Below are 17,206 nucleotides of genomic sequence, written 5' to 3' on the forward strand. Positions count from 1 at the left end.
TTATCAGATGAATCCATCAACATTATCAGATGGATATTTCCATAAGATCTACATTGTTAAAGAGATCCATAACTGTCAATAGAGATTATGATTTATATTATTTCATCAATCAATATATAATATGAAGAACTTGTCCTGTGTATTTACAATTGTTGCCCTGTTGCTCTCCGTTAACTGTAGGTGTATCTAAGTCAGTTGTTGTTTTCTGACATTATTTCATCTGATAAGCCTGACTTAATTATATGTTTGCTCATATATCAACTATGTTATTGTTGGTGTATCTAACCCCATTGTTTGGATGTGTGCTTCTTACTTTTACATCTACTCATCACATGATTGGATTGGTGTTACAATAAAATGATGAACTAAAAATACTTAGTTTCCCACATTTTGTTTAGTTAGCTTGGTTGTTCCGTCTGTGTCTTTGTCAAGTAGGTGTTTAAATAGTAAAAGACACAATGTACTGTGGAAACAAGCCACCTAAGGAGCACTCTAAGAAATGCCATTCAAATGAAGTTATGAATTAGGTTATGCATGACCTGCAGTTTGAGGGAGCGCTCACTTTGAGGCATCTGAACATTAAGGACTGCTACAGCTATTTACAGACTTTTTATTGTGGTGTTGCCTATGTTTGAACTTTTTGGAGTTACGTGTGTTCCCCAAAACATACATATTCCTTAGCTGTTACTGGTCTAACTTACGTACACATCACTCTGGTCCTTAAAGCACTGCACTGGCTTCCTGTGTGTGTAAGTGATAAAAGACAAAATGTACTGTGGAAAAAAAGCCACCTAACTGGCCCTCAACGAAAATCCATTAAAATGGAGTTATGAATTAGGTAAGGCACCCCCCCACACACACCCCCACACACACCACAGTCTTTTCATCCAACCCAACATTGACAACATTAGTAAGAGCACATTAAAAACAAGCTAAAGCAAAAACAAGAAGATAAGTGAAGATAAGATTAAAAAGATATGAACTGAGGTAATACTGATAGGACGCAAGATTAAAAAGATTTTGACAAAAGACAAGACACAAATGTTGATGATGTAATTTCGGTATGCCTCAGCAAATGGTAACATTTTAAGACCTGATTTAAATGGACTGAACCTTTCAGCAGACCACAGGTATTCTAGCACCTTGTTCCACATATGGGGATCATTGGAACTAAAAGCTGCTTGCTTGCTTCTGTCCCAGATAACCTGATGGGTGTGGATGCTTCACAGAGTACAAATACGAGATGCATTTAGTGCCAAGATTATTTAGTACTTTATAGACAAGTAGTAGCATTTTAAAATCTATCCTAATCTAAGAGAAACCAGCGCAATGATTTAAGGACTGGTGTGACGTGCTCTAATTTCTTGGCATTTGCGAACACTCTGGCAGGAACATTCTGGATGAGGAGAAACAAGCAAAATGTAGTTTGTTTGTCTTCTTGTGAGACAGAGTGGAACAACCTCTGCTCAATAAGGGTTTATTTCATTTCATCATTTATTTTGCTTACTTACATTGGAAGGGCACATTAGGAGATATTTTAACAAAAATTGGAAAGACTAAACAGCTCAATAAAATTCTTTTTTATATACATATATATATATATATATATATATATATATATATATATGTATATAAAAAAGATATATCTATCTATATATATATATATATATATATATATATATATATATATATATGAACAATCACACTTGAAGAATTAACACCCCAATCAGCAGGACTACCAGAAAATATTGTTTCCCACCGTTTCCACCTCAGTATTTCAGAGAACATCTTGCCAATACATTGAGTATCAGCGTATTTGCAATTTGAAATACATGTAAACAAAGATTTCCTCATTTCATTATCAAAAAAACACATTTAGTTCCCAATTACCTTCACTTCAAAAGATCTTTGCTGTTGCAAATTAGTTGTCTATAAATGTATTTCCTATCAGACACAGCTGATATTTTAATTCTTGCTTGTGCATCTTTTTTAATGTCATTACTGTTCAGTCCTGTTTATCAATACAGAGTGATAAAAACAAGGTGGTAGTTAGGTGTTTCAAACTTAAATGGGTGTGTGTGCTATTTGTGTGGTTGATTATAACAATCTTTTAGGACTGTCTGTTATGTCAATAATTGCTCTCTTTGTCATCAATGCTAACCTTTTGTTTGGGCGTGTCCATCCCCATTTATTTTTACACTGTGTAATTAGATGTACCTTAAATGATGATGCAGTTGTGCATTTTATTTTCCATTAACTCTAGCTGTGTTCTGTCCATTTCCTATAACCTTGTCTTTAACAATAACTGAGAAAATTATTGGTCAAGGACAATATCTTCAGATGTGGTGTTTTTGCTTTTTTCATACACAAGTTCATAAATGTAGACTTAACTGGATGAATGGCTACAACTGCTAGTTTATGTTTATTATTTTTTTGTGGGAAGAGCTGCAGACCTTGAAACTGAGGACTTGCAACCTGGAGTTGAGTGCTGTGAGACTTGATTTGACTTAAAAGCAAAAATGTTTTAAGTCTACCTGGCAAAGCAACAATAAACCCTAATGCTTAACTATTGAAGTTTGAGCCCGATGTATTGAAAGGACTCAGTATTCAGACCTGGTTGATTTAAAGCATGATCCTCCATCCTTAACATGGTTGCTCATTATGTCAGTATGATATTCTTTTTTCATATGATTACAATATTATTTTAGCTCCCTGAGAGGCATTGGATAGACTTGTTGATAGACATGTGGACTGCCAACCAATATAAATTTACACCTACCAACCAGAAAAGTAGAAACTTCAGTGAAGTCTAATGCAATTCAGCATTCATTTTATCTAAGCCTCTGGTATCTCTTTACTGTCACTATCAACTAAAGCCAAAAACTGCCAATGAATTATAAAGGGCTATTGTATTATTTTGGACAAGTGTTTCAATTTTTCTAATTCTTTTTATATATTTCCAGTTTTAAGCTACTTGCTATTGATTTCTTCTTAAACTCTAAAGGATCCTGACATCAGGTGACTCTGTACTTTTGTCTCAGTTTCAATAAGTGTCTAATTGCTTTGGACATTTCAACCCAACATAGCAATGCTAATTATCCCCACCCTGTTTAGCTACCACACCCCAAGAGCTATCTACCCAATTTAACAGCCAGAAATTTGTCAGTCATCCATTGCTCACAGTGGAGAGACAGTATACGCTTCTTTCACCTTGATCTCTGTAAGTATCCCTTTTTCTAAGATTTTATTGAATCACATTTACACACATTTAGTTGTTTCTATCTATACTGCTATACCCACTGAAACTCTAACTCTTTCACTAAACTAGACATATTTCAAGGGAGGGGGGGTTGCGGTTAAAGCAGCAGGAACTGTACAGTAATGTTATGTTAACTGTGTGTTATACCTTTTATGAACACGTGGTGATTATTATCAGGCTTAAAGTGGTGTTGTTGCTCAAAACAGTAAGGTAATTGATCAAACGTGATAAGCATATAGTAATGCGTCTGTTTAGTTCAGATCGGACCTGGTGCTGTATTGTCAAGTCTTCTGCGATTAAAACACAATAAAGAAGAGAAATCTGATATCCAAGCAAGAGCTTTACTAACAATACAGAGCTGTAACCAAGATTGACATTAACTGTCTGGAAATGTTTTCTAAAGAAGTAGTTCTTTCGCTGTCTTCCACTTTCTATTAACATTTATACATCTGTGGTTAGAGTGATACGATATGCGTGGGTGCCCGCTGAGCACTGTGTCCTTTCTACTGCATCTACGTTTGACATTTGACAGCTGTACTGTTATATTTTAATCTCAATTCTGATCATTTTTCTTTTCTTTTAATTACACCAGTGTGTTTTTCAAAATTTCTTTTTGTATTGTAATATAACAACAATCTGCTTTTTTCCTCAAAATGTACAGATGCTGTAAACCTATTACCACAATAAAGGTAAGGGAAAACAACGTGTTAAAAAAAAAAAAAAAAAAGGAAAAAATGTTTTTAAGCATGTGTTTGCTTTTGACTATGTGTTGGTGCAGTTGCACTTTGTGTCAGTATTCTCACTCTACTTTCAAACTGCCTTGCTAAAGGAAATAATTAAACAATGCTGAGTAATAAGTGTCATGGGTATTAACCACCCTGCTATGCAACATTTTTTCACAACAGTAATTATCTGCCCAAACTTGTGGTATGAGGAAAAATGCCCTATACATATTTCTTTTAGGTGCTGACAATAATCAGTGGCTGTGGCTTGGACCTTAAGTGCAAAAACACACCAACTACAGACAACACACACCAAAATAATTGTTCCCATACTTTTCAAAGTAAACCCAGCAGCCGGGTGTGTAGAGGCACAGGTGGATATAAAAGCAATCCTGAATGCTGTATCAAATTTCATGCTATCTTGTGTAGTCTTGTTGAAATGACATGTTGCATCACCTCTGATTTGTGCTACAGGCATTACAATTTCAATCATATGGCAGTGGCTGGTGTCCTCAAACTGCTAAAATAACTTACTGTGAGTTAATAAATGTAAACGATGTCAGTAAAATGTAGATTCTACCATCACATGTCTATCAAACATAAATTTCCAAACGATGCTTTGTGTTCCTGGTGCTGGCAATATAGTCAATTATATATACATAGAGGTTGTATTAAGAACTTTGACCTATTTTAGAGGTGAATTTAAAACTTGTTTGTTGGCACAGTGCCAGAGGCTTTGCAATAGCCTAACTCATGCTGGGTATATATCTTAATTTGACATTATTCACCAGCCGCATCATCCAACAACACGTTGACATTCTTCCGACCCATGAGTCATGAGTACTCAAGTAATAATGCAGTCATTACTACATTATTAAATGAGTAGTCAGCACTCAGTGGGTTGGACCACACTTATTTCCAAACTCGGCCTTCATTTTGATCTCAGCCACACACCTGTAAAGTTTAACATTTACCAAAGTACTAAAACCACCTCTGTGGTAATTCCCACCACAGTAGGTGATTCTAGGAACACATTTTGCTATGATTATACATGTTCACGCACACACACACACAAGTCGTGGCTGGTAAAAATACATATTCATGGCCAACATTAACTGATCGAACAGGCTAAAATGGTTTTCAAGTTGGAGTGAAAATCTTGAGTCAATACTGTAATTTTATTGAACCAAACTGTGCGGCAACAAATAATTAAAATTTTTTTTTTTTTTTATTTCTTTGAACATAACGTGTAAATACCCAGTATTTTGGAGAGAAACGTTTTTGACTGAACTTTGACTGCTGGTACAATTTCCCAGCTTTGAGTTTTGACACCTAAAATTAACAAATGTGTGTTTTGGTCATTCTCAGAGAAACCAAATACAGAATTCTCCTCAACCTCATGGAACCTTACTACAGTCTATTTGTACAGACATCACTTCTATGTGTTAATGTCAAGGCAGACCTACATTACGTTGAAGAAAGGGCTTGTCCATGAAAAATAAATAAACAAATAAATCTCTGAAGTTGCAAATAGTATGGGTATTGAATAAAATGAAAAAAATGTGCCATTTCCTGAGTTGAAATGCTTATTGGGTGCCCGGACAACATTTTGTGTAAAAATCATGTTTATATTTCAAGTAACAAATTTTTTATTTTTTTTTTATCCATATAGTGACAACATGTGCAAGCTGATTTTGACTGCAGGTAAGGCACACTGATGAAGTAAATGTTTTCTCAAATAATCTGTTCACCAAAATCACAAACACATTTTCACACTTGTATTGACTCGAAAAAGTAAGTTCATTCAGGTTAACTCACCTGTTAAGCTTTGTTTTCAACCTCATGCTTACCAACTCTCTCATTTTGAAGGTCTCTGTTTGATCATTGCCAGCTTGGGTAAGTTTTTAATCTGCATTAATTAATCCTAATCAACAGTCCTACTAGGAAACAAAGGATTTGATAAAACTTCTGTCTTCAAAAACTAATTAAATCCATTTAAAAACTATTTTTTCTATGTTTCAGCCTCTTCCTCCAGGCTGGTGTGTTACTATAACAGCTTGGCTGGATATAGAGCAGAGGATGGGGAGTTCACAATTTCCAACATTGATCCAAACCTGTGCACCCATCTGATCTTCGCCTTCTCTGACATTAGCAGTGGAAATAATCTGGTCCCCAGAGTAACATCTGACTTGAACCTCTATCAGTCCTTTAATGCACTCAAAACCAGGTCAGACCTGTAGCCTCTCAGTATTTTGAGAATTATGTTCAATTGTGTGGGTTTTTTTTTTTAAATATCCATGACTAAAATGTTATGCTCCCACAGAAATCCACTGCTCAAAACCCTGTTGGCTGTTGGTGGCATAACTTTTAACACACAAAAGTAAGTTATGTACAAGATCATTTGAGTATGTTTTTTGTCAATGCAAAGACAAGTATAAGCAAACAGCAATGTTGGTGTTTTCTTAAATGTGATGCTTTGTCCAGTCATGCTATATTTTTGTGCATTACATAACATGTATGATGCATGGTTTCATAAAAATGAGGTAGCACAAGGTGAAGTGTTGTGGTATTTTGACTATATTAATAAGTTCATTTCAAAATTCCATCATCAGATGATGAATGAAATTTGTGATATAAATTTGAAGCAACTGCCTAATAATGCAAATAAACACTTAAATATAGTCAAAAATAATGGAACTATTTATGACTGATACTTCATTTATTTTACTCCTACTTGTTTCTAATACTTGTGGTAAAAGTTGGATTGTAGCCTACTAAAGATGTCAGTAACTGCTTATTATACTTATGTGGATGTTGAGAACATTGTTTTGTACAAATCTTTACCAGATTCAGTACGATGGTGTCAACACAACAAAACAGAACAATGTTCATCCAGTCTGCTATCACACTACTGAGAACACATGGTTTTGATGGGCTCAACCTGGACTGGAGGTTTCCTGGAGCAGAAGGAAGACAATCAGACAACAAGCAGAAATTTACGCTGTTGTGCCAGGTCAGATCCTCTTTGGAGGCCATACGGTACATATATGTGAAGATTTTAAACTGGCACTAAACCATCCTTTCTTCTTGTGTAGGAGCTCAGAGATGCCTTTGTAGCTGAGGGAAATGAAACTAACCGTGATAGATTAATCATCACTGCAAGTGTCTCTGCTGAGAGAGCGGTCATCGATGCCAGTTATGAAGTCGCACAGATTGCTGGGTAAATTATTTTAATGTCATTCTTGACATTATACCCATGCTTTGCTGTGGAGATGCTTTGGTCAACATGGTCTTCTCTGTATTTTTTTCAGGAACCTGGATTTCATTAATGTGCTGACATTTGACTTTCATGGCCCTTGGGAAAATGTCACAGGACATCACAGCCCCTTACACAGGGGATCCCAAGATACTGGCAACAAAATCTACTCTAATACTGTAAATACCAGGATTTATACTTAAACTCTTTATCGCCCCTATCATTTATAGATGTAATCCTAATTGTTTTCTCCCACATTTTAGGAGGATGCAATGCAGTACTGGAGGGATCAAGGAGCACCTGCACAATTGCTAAATTTAGGACTAGCAACATATGGGCAAGCTTTTACCCTGTCGTCTGCATCCACTGATGTTGGAGCACCAGCCAGCGGACCTGGTGAAGAAGGCTGCTACACTGGTGAAGAAGGATTCTGGGCCTATTATGAGGTATTATTACATTATTATGAGTTGTGTATTTATGTAATTAATATCAATAACCTTAATGTATGCTAACAGCTTCCACTGTATTTAGGGTGACAAATTTCATTAGATCTAAATGTATTATTTGACGCTTCCTTTCAGATTTGTCTTTACACTGAAGGGGGTCAGATCCAGCGGATTACTGATCAGAAAGTTCCATATGCCATCACAGAAAATCAGTGGGTTGGATATGATGATAAAAAAAGCTTTGAAACAAAGGTAATCATGAGCTTAATTCCATAATATCTTTGCAAATAAATGACAGTTCACAAATCTGGTTAACTGATTTCAGCTGTAAGTGTTTTTTCTTCATCCTCTCAGGTCAGTTACCTAAAAACAAACAACTTTGGAGGAGCCTTTGTCTGGTCTCTGGACTTGGATGACTTTACTGGAAAATTCTGTAATGATAGCGAATACCCCCTCATCAGACCACTGCACGATCTCCTTGTTCCAGGTGACAAAAAGTGTCTGCTGTATTCTGTAGTGTGATGGTGGTTTTTCATTTGATTTAATGCCATCAGTGTTAATCTTATCATCTTTTATTGTCTTTACTACTTTTAGTTATGCACAGTGCAATTGTTTGCTCTTTCTGTTTAGAATTATAAATAGTCATGCTCAGTGATATTAACATTATGATGTGATGATCAAGCACTTAACCCAATACTTGACTTTCATCCTTTTTCAGATTTTCCAGATTTGACCACAATCACAACCCCCATTACCCCAGTGACAACTGCTACTACCACCACCACTCCCACTATTTTGACTACAACTCCCACAACCACAACAACTCCCACTACCACAACTGCAACTCCCACTACTACGATTGCAACTCCCACTACTACAACCACAACTCCCTCTACCACAACTCCCACTACTACAACCGCAACTCCCACTACCACGACCACAACTCCCATTACTACAACCACAACTCCCACTACCACAACTGCAACTCCCACTACCACAACCACAACTCACACTAGTACAACCACAACTCACACTACTACAACCGCAACTCCCACTACCACGACAGCAACTCCCACTACCACAACCGCAACTCCCTCTACCACAACCACAACTCCCTCTACCACAACTCCCACTACTACAACCGCAACTCCCACTACCACAACCACAACTCCCACTGCTACGACTACAACTCCCACTACTACAACTGCAACGCCCACTACTACGACAGCAACTCCCACTACCACGACCACAACTCCCATTACTACAACCACAACTCCCACTACCACAACTGCAACTCCCACTACTACAACTACAACTCACACTACTACGACAGCAACTCCCACTACCACAACCGCAACTCCCTCTACCACAACCACAGCTCCCACTACCACAACCACAACTCCCACTACTACGACAGCAACTCCCACTACTACGACCGCAACTCCCTCTACCACAACCACAGCTCCCACTACCACAACCACAACTCCCTCTACCACAACTCCAACTAGTACGACCGCAACTCCCACTACCACGACTACAACTCCCACTACTACAACCGCAACGCCCACTACTACGACAGCAACTCCCTCTACCACAACCACAACTCCCACTACCACGACTGCAAGTCCCACTACCACAACTGCAACTCCCACTACTACGACAGCAACTCCCTCTACCACAACCGCAACTCCCACTACCACGACTACAACTCCAACTACTACAACTGCAACGCCCACTACTACGACAGCAACTCCCTCTACCACAACCGCAACTCCCACTACCACGACTGCAAGTCCCACTACCACAACTGCAACTCCCACTACTACGACTACAACTCCCACTACCACAACCACAACTCCCACTACCACAACCGCAACTCCCTCTACCACAACCACAACTCCCACTACTACGACCGCAACTCCCACTACCACTACCACAACTCCCACTACCACAACTCCAACTACTACAACCGTAACTCCCACTACCACAACTCCCACTACTACGACCGCAACTCCCACTACCACAACCACAACTCCCATTACCACAACTCCCACTACCACAACCACAACTCCCACTACCACAACCACAACTCCCATTACCACAACTCCAACTACTACAACCGCAACTCCCACTACCATTACCACAACTCCAACTACTACAACCGCAACTCCCACTACCACAACCACAACTCCCACTACTACGACCGCAACTCCCACTACCACTACCACAACTCCCACTACCACAACCGTAACTCTCACTACCACAACTCCCACTACTACGACCGCAACTCCCACTACCACAACCACAACTCCCACTACTACGACCGCAACTCCCACTACCACTACCACAACTCCCACTACCACAACTCCAACTACTACAACCGCAACTCCCACTACTACGACCGCAACTCCCACTACCACTACCACAACTCCCACTACCACAACTCCAACTACTACAACCGCAACTCCCACTACCACAACCACAACTCCCACTACTACGACCGCAACTCCCACTACCACTACCACAACTCCCACTACCACAACTCCAACTACTACAACCGCAACTCCCACTACCATAACCACAACTCCCACTACTACGACCACAACTCCCACTACCACACCCGCAACTCCCTCTACCACAACAACTCCCACTACCACAACTGCAACTCCTTCTACCACAACCACAACTCCCACTACCACGACTGCAACTCCCACTACCACAACTACTACTCCCACTACCACAACCACAACTCCAACTACTACAACCACAACTCCCACTACCACAACTACCACTCCAACTACCACAGCTCCATCTACCACAACAACTCCCTCCACAACAACCACAACTCCCACTACCACAACCACAACTCCCACTACCACAACCACAACTCCAACTACTACAACCACAACTCCCACTACCACAACCACAACTCCAACTACTACAACCACAACCACAACTCCCACTACTACGACCCCAAGTCCCACTACCACAACCACAACTCCCACTACTACGGCCGCATCTCCCACTACTACAACAACAACTCCCACTACCACAACAGCAATTCCCTCTACCACAACAACAACTCCCTCTACCACAACCACAACTCCTACTACTACAACCACAACTCCCACAACCACGACTCCTTCTACCACAACCACAACTCCCACAACCACAACTGCAATTCCCTCTACCACAACCACAGCTTCCACAACGGAAAATGAAGCAAATGGTCGAGGTCCCTGTAATGGACAGAACAGTGGACTTGTCAGAAACCCTAAAGACCCATCCACCTTTTTCAACTGTGGTGATCAGGCAGTGTTCATCCAATCCTGCCAAGCGGGTTTGGTCTTCGTTGAAAGTTTACAACGCTGTGACTTCCCACCGTTGTAAAAAGAGTTGCGAGATATGTGTTGATATTCTTATCAACAAAAGGGGGGCACTATCAAAAGATGTTATATTGTTTCTTTGCAGTTTTTTTTGTGTGAAAAAATACTTTATATTTTATTTCCTTAGGCCTCACTAATGTACTCATAAGTTTGAAACAGTTTTGAAACATCAGCATTAACATTTTGAGATGAATCCATTAAGATTTTCAGATGGATTTTCATAAGCTCCCCATCAATAATGAATTCCTCCAATTCATGTCTGTAAATACAACACATTATTTATTTTATTTATTAATATCTAATATATCTAAACTGGTCAAGCATGTATGTTCTTGTTCTCTTCCATTATATAGTTGTCATATCATACTTAATTATATAGTTGTGGCATAAATATTTTACTGTTGGTGTATCTAACCCTATTGTATGGATGTGTTCTTGTGGGTTTATATTTAGCCCTCAAATGATAGACATGACAATGTACCTGTTACATACTGCATGTATTTATATACAATACGCCTAACTTCACTAATAAATATTACCAAATTAATAAATCAATGACAATAAAATGATAAATTACAAAAATACCACAAATTTCCTATATTTTGTTCAAAGGTTATTATGCTGTTGGTTGTTCTTTGTCTACCAGGTGCTTCTGAGATAATACAATATAGGGATTTGGCAGTATACGAATAACATTTATTTTTTAATTTAACTGTATTGAATAGAATATACTGTGAAAACAAGCCAGCTTACTGGTTATCATCAATCTCTCCCAATATCTCACTACTTAGTGACAAATTTAGTTTCAACACTAATTTATTTCATAATTAATCTGTCACTGAGTGGGAAAATCACTATGGGAGGGTGTTTTCTACTTTTATTCTAGTCAAAAGTCTTTGTTTTTGTAGCTAATATAAAGGAATACTCAGCTTTAATGCATGGCAGAAATGATGAGAGAGAGACAGAAATTATGCACTGTCAGGAGATGCCCCCCAGTTGTTAAGAATTGCTGATTTGACATGAAATCCAGGCATTAAAGTTGCACAAAACAACATATGACAAAAGCCCATGCCCAATAACAAACACCCTGCACTGATCAGGTGCACTAACCACAGCTGAGCTGCCTACATAAATTTAAAATTACAGATAGTAAGACATTGGATTTTAATTTGATTTCACTTATTTCTTTTATTATTCATTGTAGCATTAACTTGTTATTCACTACTTTTAGAGGTGGGAGAAGTATACAGGTCCTTTACTCAAGTAAAAGTACCACACAATAACACAGAAAAACAATAGAGGAGCTGTAAACCAGCAACTCCCATGTTCTGGAAGGTAAAAATGATCAATGGAGCCTGGCGGCTTTGAACATAGCAATGTAATGGCTGTTTGTAATTAAAAAGGGATCTCACTCTAAATGTCCCTTTCGTTATGAATCCTATCCATAAATTGTCAGAAATGATAACAACCTGAACCTGTCTGTGGCAAAAACTATACATAATGAATGTACTTTGAAGTTGCCAAAAACCCCATTTGATTACACTGCAGCGGTTGTTTTACGGTTGCCATGTAAACCGTTCTTGCTCAACAGTGGACTAATTGCAATCAATCATTTACACCCAAAACCTGGGAATCTAAGGTTTATCTAACTAACATGTGGACATGTTGTCATATCTGAATAAAAACCAGAAGACATGTTGTCCACTCTGCTGAGGAATGAGATAGACCTGGCCTTTTCATTTTATGTGTTATGTTTACAGACACATGTAAACTCTAGCAGGGCAGCCTGCTTGAAAATGACTTGGAAATATAGTCTTGATGGTCAAGGTTTCAGTCACTATTTCATACATTTCATTGTCTGACAACAGAAAAACATGTAAATGAAAAACAGCTCTTTTGAGAATTCGACTGTATTAATATACTGTATGTGGGCACACAGTCAGTAGGAGAGATAAGACACAATGATGTCAGTTGTTAAAAGCAATTCCACAACAGTTTTCAATTAAATCCTCAATTTCACACTTTGACCATATGCAGTCCAGCCATATACTAGGTTTTGACCTAATATTTTTCATATATGGTGTTAAGCATATTTTTATATTTCATTTTGACTGATGATGTCAGAAAGACAACTCCGTTGTTGATGGTAATATCTTGAGATGAGGTGTTGTTTTTCCCCTATAAGGTTCATAAATTGTAGCTCGTAAATGCAGACTTGCCTGGATGAATAGCTGAAACAACAGTCCCGACTCCCTCCGAGCACACACCCTGCTTTTTTAACCAGCTCGTCCAGTTTCCTTGTGTTCTTGTCTGACATGCTGCTGCCCCAGCATAAAAGAGGACACTCACGAACATCAACACATAAAACATGCAGCATTTCATTGCAGACATCAAAGGACCTGAGCTTCCTGAGGAGAAAGAGCCAGCTCTGCTCCTTTCGGTAGATGACATCTGTGTTCAAGGACAAGTCCAGTTTACTGTCCAGGTGCACACCTAGGATTTAGAAGGCCGGAGATACACTAGATGCATCATGTGTGCAAGGCGGCTGTGGAACCTCTTGGTTTTTATTTCGGTGCCCATGTTATTGGATTGGAACCGACATACCACCAGCATGAGATGTACATCTCTCGCAACGTGTCTGCGTTGCGTGATCTAGAGATTCGGCTACTCACCATTTTTTCAAGCATGATGCAGACTAATGTTATCTATCTGCAGTAAAAAATACACAGAGAAAAGACAGTTGACAGTCATTTCATTATCATACCAGGAAAATTACACAAAGGTGACACCTTTCACTATAGTCTCTATGTCTAGGCTGAATCTAAACATGTAATAGACACAAAAAAATATAAATATATAATTTTTAACCATTTTAGCAACTGTATGTGGTGTCTGACATTTTAGAGGGATTTTCTTTCAAAAATAAATCAGAAATGAATTAAAATGAAGAGAAAACCAACATTCAAGTAACCTGCCAACTCTATGTACACGGATAGAGCTGGCAGTAGCAGCAACACAGCAGACACACAGCAGGTGTGAACATACACATGTTCAGATCTGCAACGGCAGCTGCAATACATCCAGTGTATCTTCGGGGTAAGTGTGCACTACCTCAATGTCCTTCCCTCAAACACTGACTGGCCTAGACCCATAAAAGTCAATGACCTTCTCCTTGGTCTTAGAGGTGTTCAGGAGGCAGTTCTTCCTGCTCCATTCACTGAAGGCCATCGTCAGATTCCTGTACGCTCCTCCTGCCCATTCCTGATACATGATACAGTTGTTGTATCATCATATTTCTGGATGTGGCAAGACTCACAGTTGTATTTAAAGTCTGCCATGTACAGGGTGAACAGGAACATTATGCTAACTGTGCATTATATTTATTATGAGCATATAGTGATTATTATCAGACTTAAAGTGGTGTTGTTTCACAACACAGGAAGTTAACTGACCCAACTTGATTGATCATAAGCATATAGTAACCTGTTTAGTTAAGATCAGGCCAGGTGCTCTATGATCAGATCATCTGCAATTTGCTTAGTCTTTTAGGTTTCACTATATTTCACCCAAGTTTCAGTGCTAGTTTGTAACTTTTCCATATTAACATGTTTAAAAATGACTAGAGCAATGTTATCTATTTTTTTACTTGTACTTACATTATCCCAAATGTTTATTAGCAATTCTCAAACCTAGAGAAGTATGTGATTTTATTCATGGCAACAGTCTTGCCTGTCACATCCCCTGTGTGCATGTGTCAGCGTTGTCATCGTCTGCCAGAAGCTCAAAATTGACTCTTATCCAGTTTTAAGCCACATTTTTCAGAAACACTTTTTACACCATCATCGCTTTTAACCTTATATTTTAACCAGGTGAAGGATTTTAGTCAGTGAACATTTGGATATCAAGTTAAAAAGCCAAGCAAAAGTTAGGCAGCTCAGCTCACAGCCAATCAAAGACATCCTGTGTCTGCCAAAGAGCATCTCTGAATCACTGATTTTTAAAGTGGAACTGCTTTATTTGTTGTTTCTACCAGTTTTAATACCTTGGTCCGTTTGATATGGAAAAGGGGATACCTCTGTGGATAATTCAGCTGCTCATTAAAACCTCATGACATCAGGGCCCATGCACACAAAGCATCTTCAGGCTAAATGTAGCTCCTATCTTGCTGACTAAAACCTAAAGATAATGTTTGCTAACTCCGGAGAAATAAAGCCAGCTTCATGGCAATTGCTGGTCTACCCGGTTTGTTCTGCGCCATAGATGGAACGCATGCAAAAATCACGAGACAAGGACGTAGTTTTAAACAGGAAAAAAAATTCACACCATAAACACACAGGTTGTATTCAATGGTACCTATACAATTCTAGACATTGTTGCAAAATGGCCAGGATCTACACATGCTTCATGGATCTTATGTAGAGTGGCCTGAGTTAGCTGTTTGAAAGGAATCATATTCATCATATACTGTATGTCAGTATAGGGGCAGTGGATATCACATATCATCCCCATTGGATTTTTGGTGTTTTGATTAGTTTAAATGTACTAGCTGTTCCAGTCTGTTACAAGGCAGACAACAGCAAAAAAAACACATGTTCACGTGTATGTCTTACATCTAAGGTACATGTTTTCACACCCACAAGGTGTGCACAAGGTCTGGTATGTGTGTTCGCCAAAAGCAGGCCTTTTAAATTACATGGTCTTATGAGGTGTCTGTTGATTTTGACAATGTGCCAGAAAATAATAATGGAGGAAGTAACACAGCAGAGGTTTTAAGGCAGGATTTGACACAGGTAAATTGGTACATATCCCACCATGCTGTGCATACAGATCTTCAGAGAGGATCTTCATCATGTCACTTAATTGTAATGATAGTAATAATAATGACAAAGTACTTGCTTTTGCTTGATCTTTACTTATACAAATGGAACATCTAGTTTCATCCCCAGAGCAACTCTAACATACTCAGTTAGTGGATGACACATTGGAGAGATTTAGCCATACATGTTGGAGCCTCAGTCAGACCTGGATGAGAATTCTGCTGTGCACCAAAATCGCCAACTAGCAGAGGTAAGCGTAGTTAGGTGTTGTTTGTTAGCTTGTAAGCTTCTAACTGGCAGTGGCTGACATAGTGTTAGTGGCCATGCTAATGCAAACTATTGCTCCCTGTACTGACAAGGTTTCTTTGACTGATTTGTTGTTTTTTTGGTTTGTTTATTAGCTTGTAACTTGCAGTGACTGGATTGGTTTCTTAGGTTTGTGACATATTAAACCCAGCTGTCAGAATCAATTGTTTAGACTTCCAGATTGCCACTGGTACACTGCAGTTCCAAGGAGGCAATAGTTATGGCATTGAGTGCTTATTTCACTCATGACAGGTCTTGTATTATATAAATAACACCATATGAACATGTTAACAAGGTAAAAAACTACATTTTCATCAGAGGGAGTATGAAGTCATAATATTGTTGTGGTATCTAACAACCTCTCTCACATTCTGATAGTTCAGCTATCCATCAATGGCAGTGAGCCATCCAACTCCACACAGCAGATAAGATCTGGTAGTAACTAACATCATCACTGGAGTGTCTTTATTTAGTCAGATTAGCAAACCAGTCACTAGCATACACCATAAAAATTTGTTAACTAGGAAGGACTTAACAGAATAAGTAAGAGCGGTAATTACACGTTAATTAATTAATTAGTCTTAATTTGCTCATTAGCTTGATTTCTTTCTAAATCCATTGCTTGCTTCACTTTTAACCATGTAGATGGGTGATATACGCCAATGGAGTAGCATAACGTAAAAAAAGTATGTGCACATGTTTTGTCAGACATACATGTGCAATCCTTCATCATATGACGAACTGGCATAGGTGTGACTGACATCTAGGTATGCATGGAAAGTATGCTCGCATGTTAACAGCACATCTAATATACAGTTGTAAATTAAGATGTAACACTTAAAGAAACAAAACACAAGATTGAACCTTAATTAATCTCAAACTGATTAGCAGGTCCTTTACTATAACAATAAACACAAACTAAGTTATTAATGTTTCTTTTTTTCAAAGTTTGTTACACAAGTGTTTAAAAAAATGGTGTAAATAGACTTGTGTTTGAAATTGCAGTTGGTTCTG

At 38.5% G+C, this 17,206-nt stretch overlaps 1 protein-coding gene across 2 annotated transcripts; it reads left to right on the plus strand.

Annotated features, from left to right (window-relative positions):
• The first annotated feature begins 2,891 nt into the window (after positions 1–2,891).
• On the plus strand, positions 2,892–11,216 carry LOC139620910 (uncharacterized). 2 transcript variants are annotated; one of them, XM_071476934.1, is made up of 13 exons: positions 2,892–3,220; positions 3,921–3,948; positions 5,654–5,685; positions 5,851–5,877; positions 6,004–6,208; positions 6,305–6,361; positions 6,829–6,994; positions 7,077–7,201; positions 7,293–7,416; positions 7,501–7,683; positions 7,819–7,935; positions 8,038–8,170; positions 8,402–11,216. In XM_071476934.1, exons 3-13 carry the CDS (start codon positions 5,661–5,663, stop codon positions 11,071–11,073), a joined length of 3,834 nt encoding a protein of 1,277 aa, XP_071333035.1. In that variant the 5' UTR covers positions 2,892–3,220; positions 3,921–3,948; positions 5,654–5,660; the 3' UTR covers positions 11,074–11,216. The 2 variants fall into 2 exon arrangements, with proteins under 2 accessions (XP_071333035.1, XP_071333034.1); XM_071476933.1 differs by lacking the exons at positions 2,892–3,220; positions 3,921–3,948 and having other exon boundaries at positions 5,366–5,685; positions 8,411–11,216.
• Positions 11,217–17,206: the final 5,990 nt, after the last annotated feature.

Source organism: Trachinotus anak, unplaced genomic scaffold (genome assembly GCF_046630095.1).
Source record: "Trachinotus anak isolate AG129_WGS33_773 ecotype Australia unplaced genomic scaffold, CSIRO_AGI_Tana_v1 ptg000004l, whole genome shotgun sequence".
NCBI classification, from domain to species: Eukaryota; Metazoa; Chordata; class Actinopteri; order Carangiformes; family Carangidae; genus Trachinotus; species Trachinotus anak.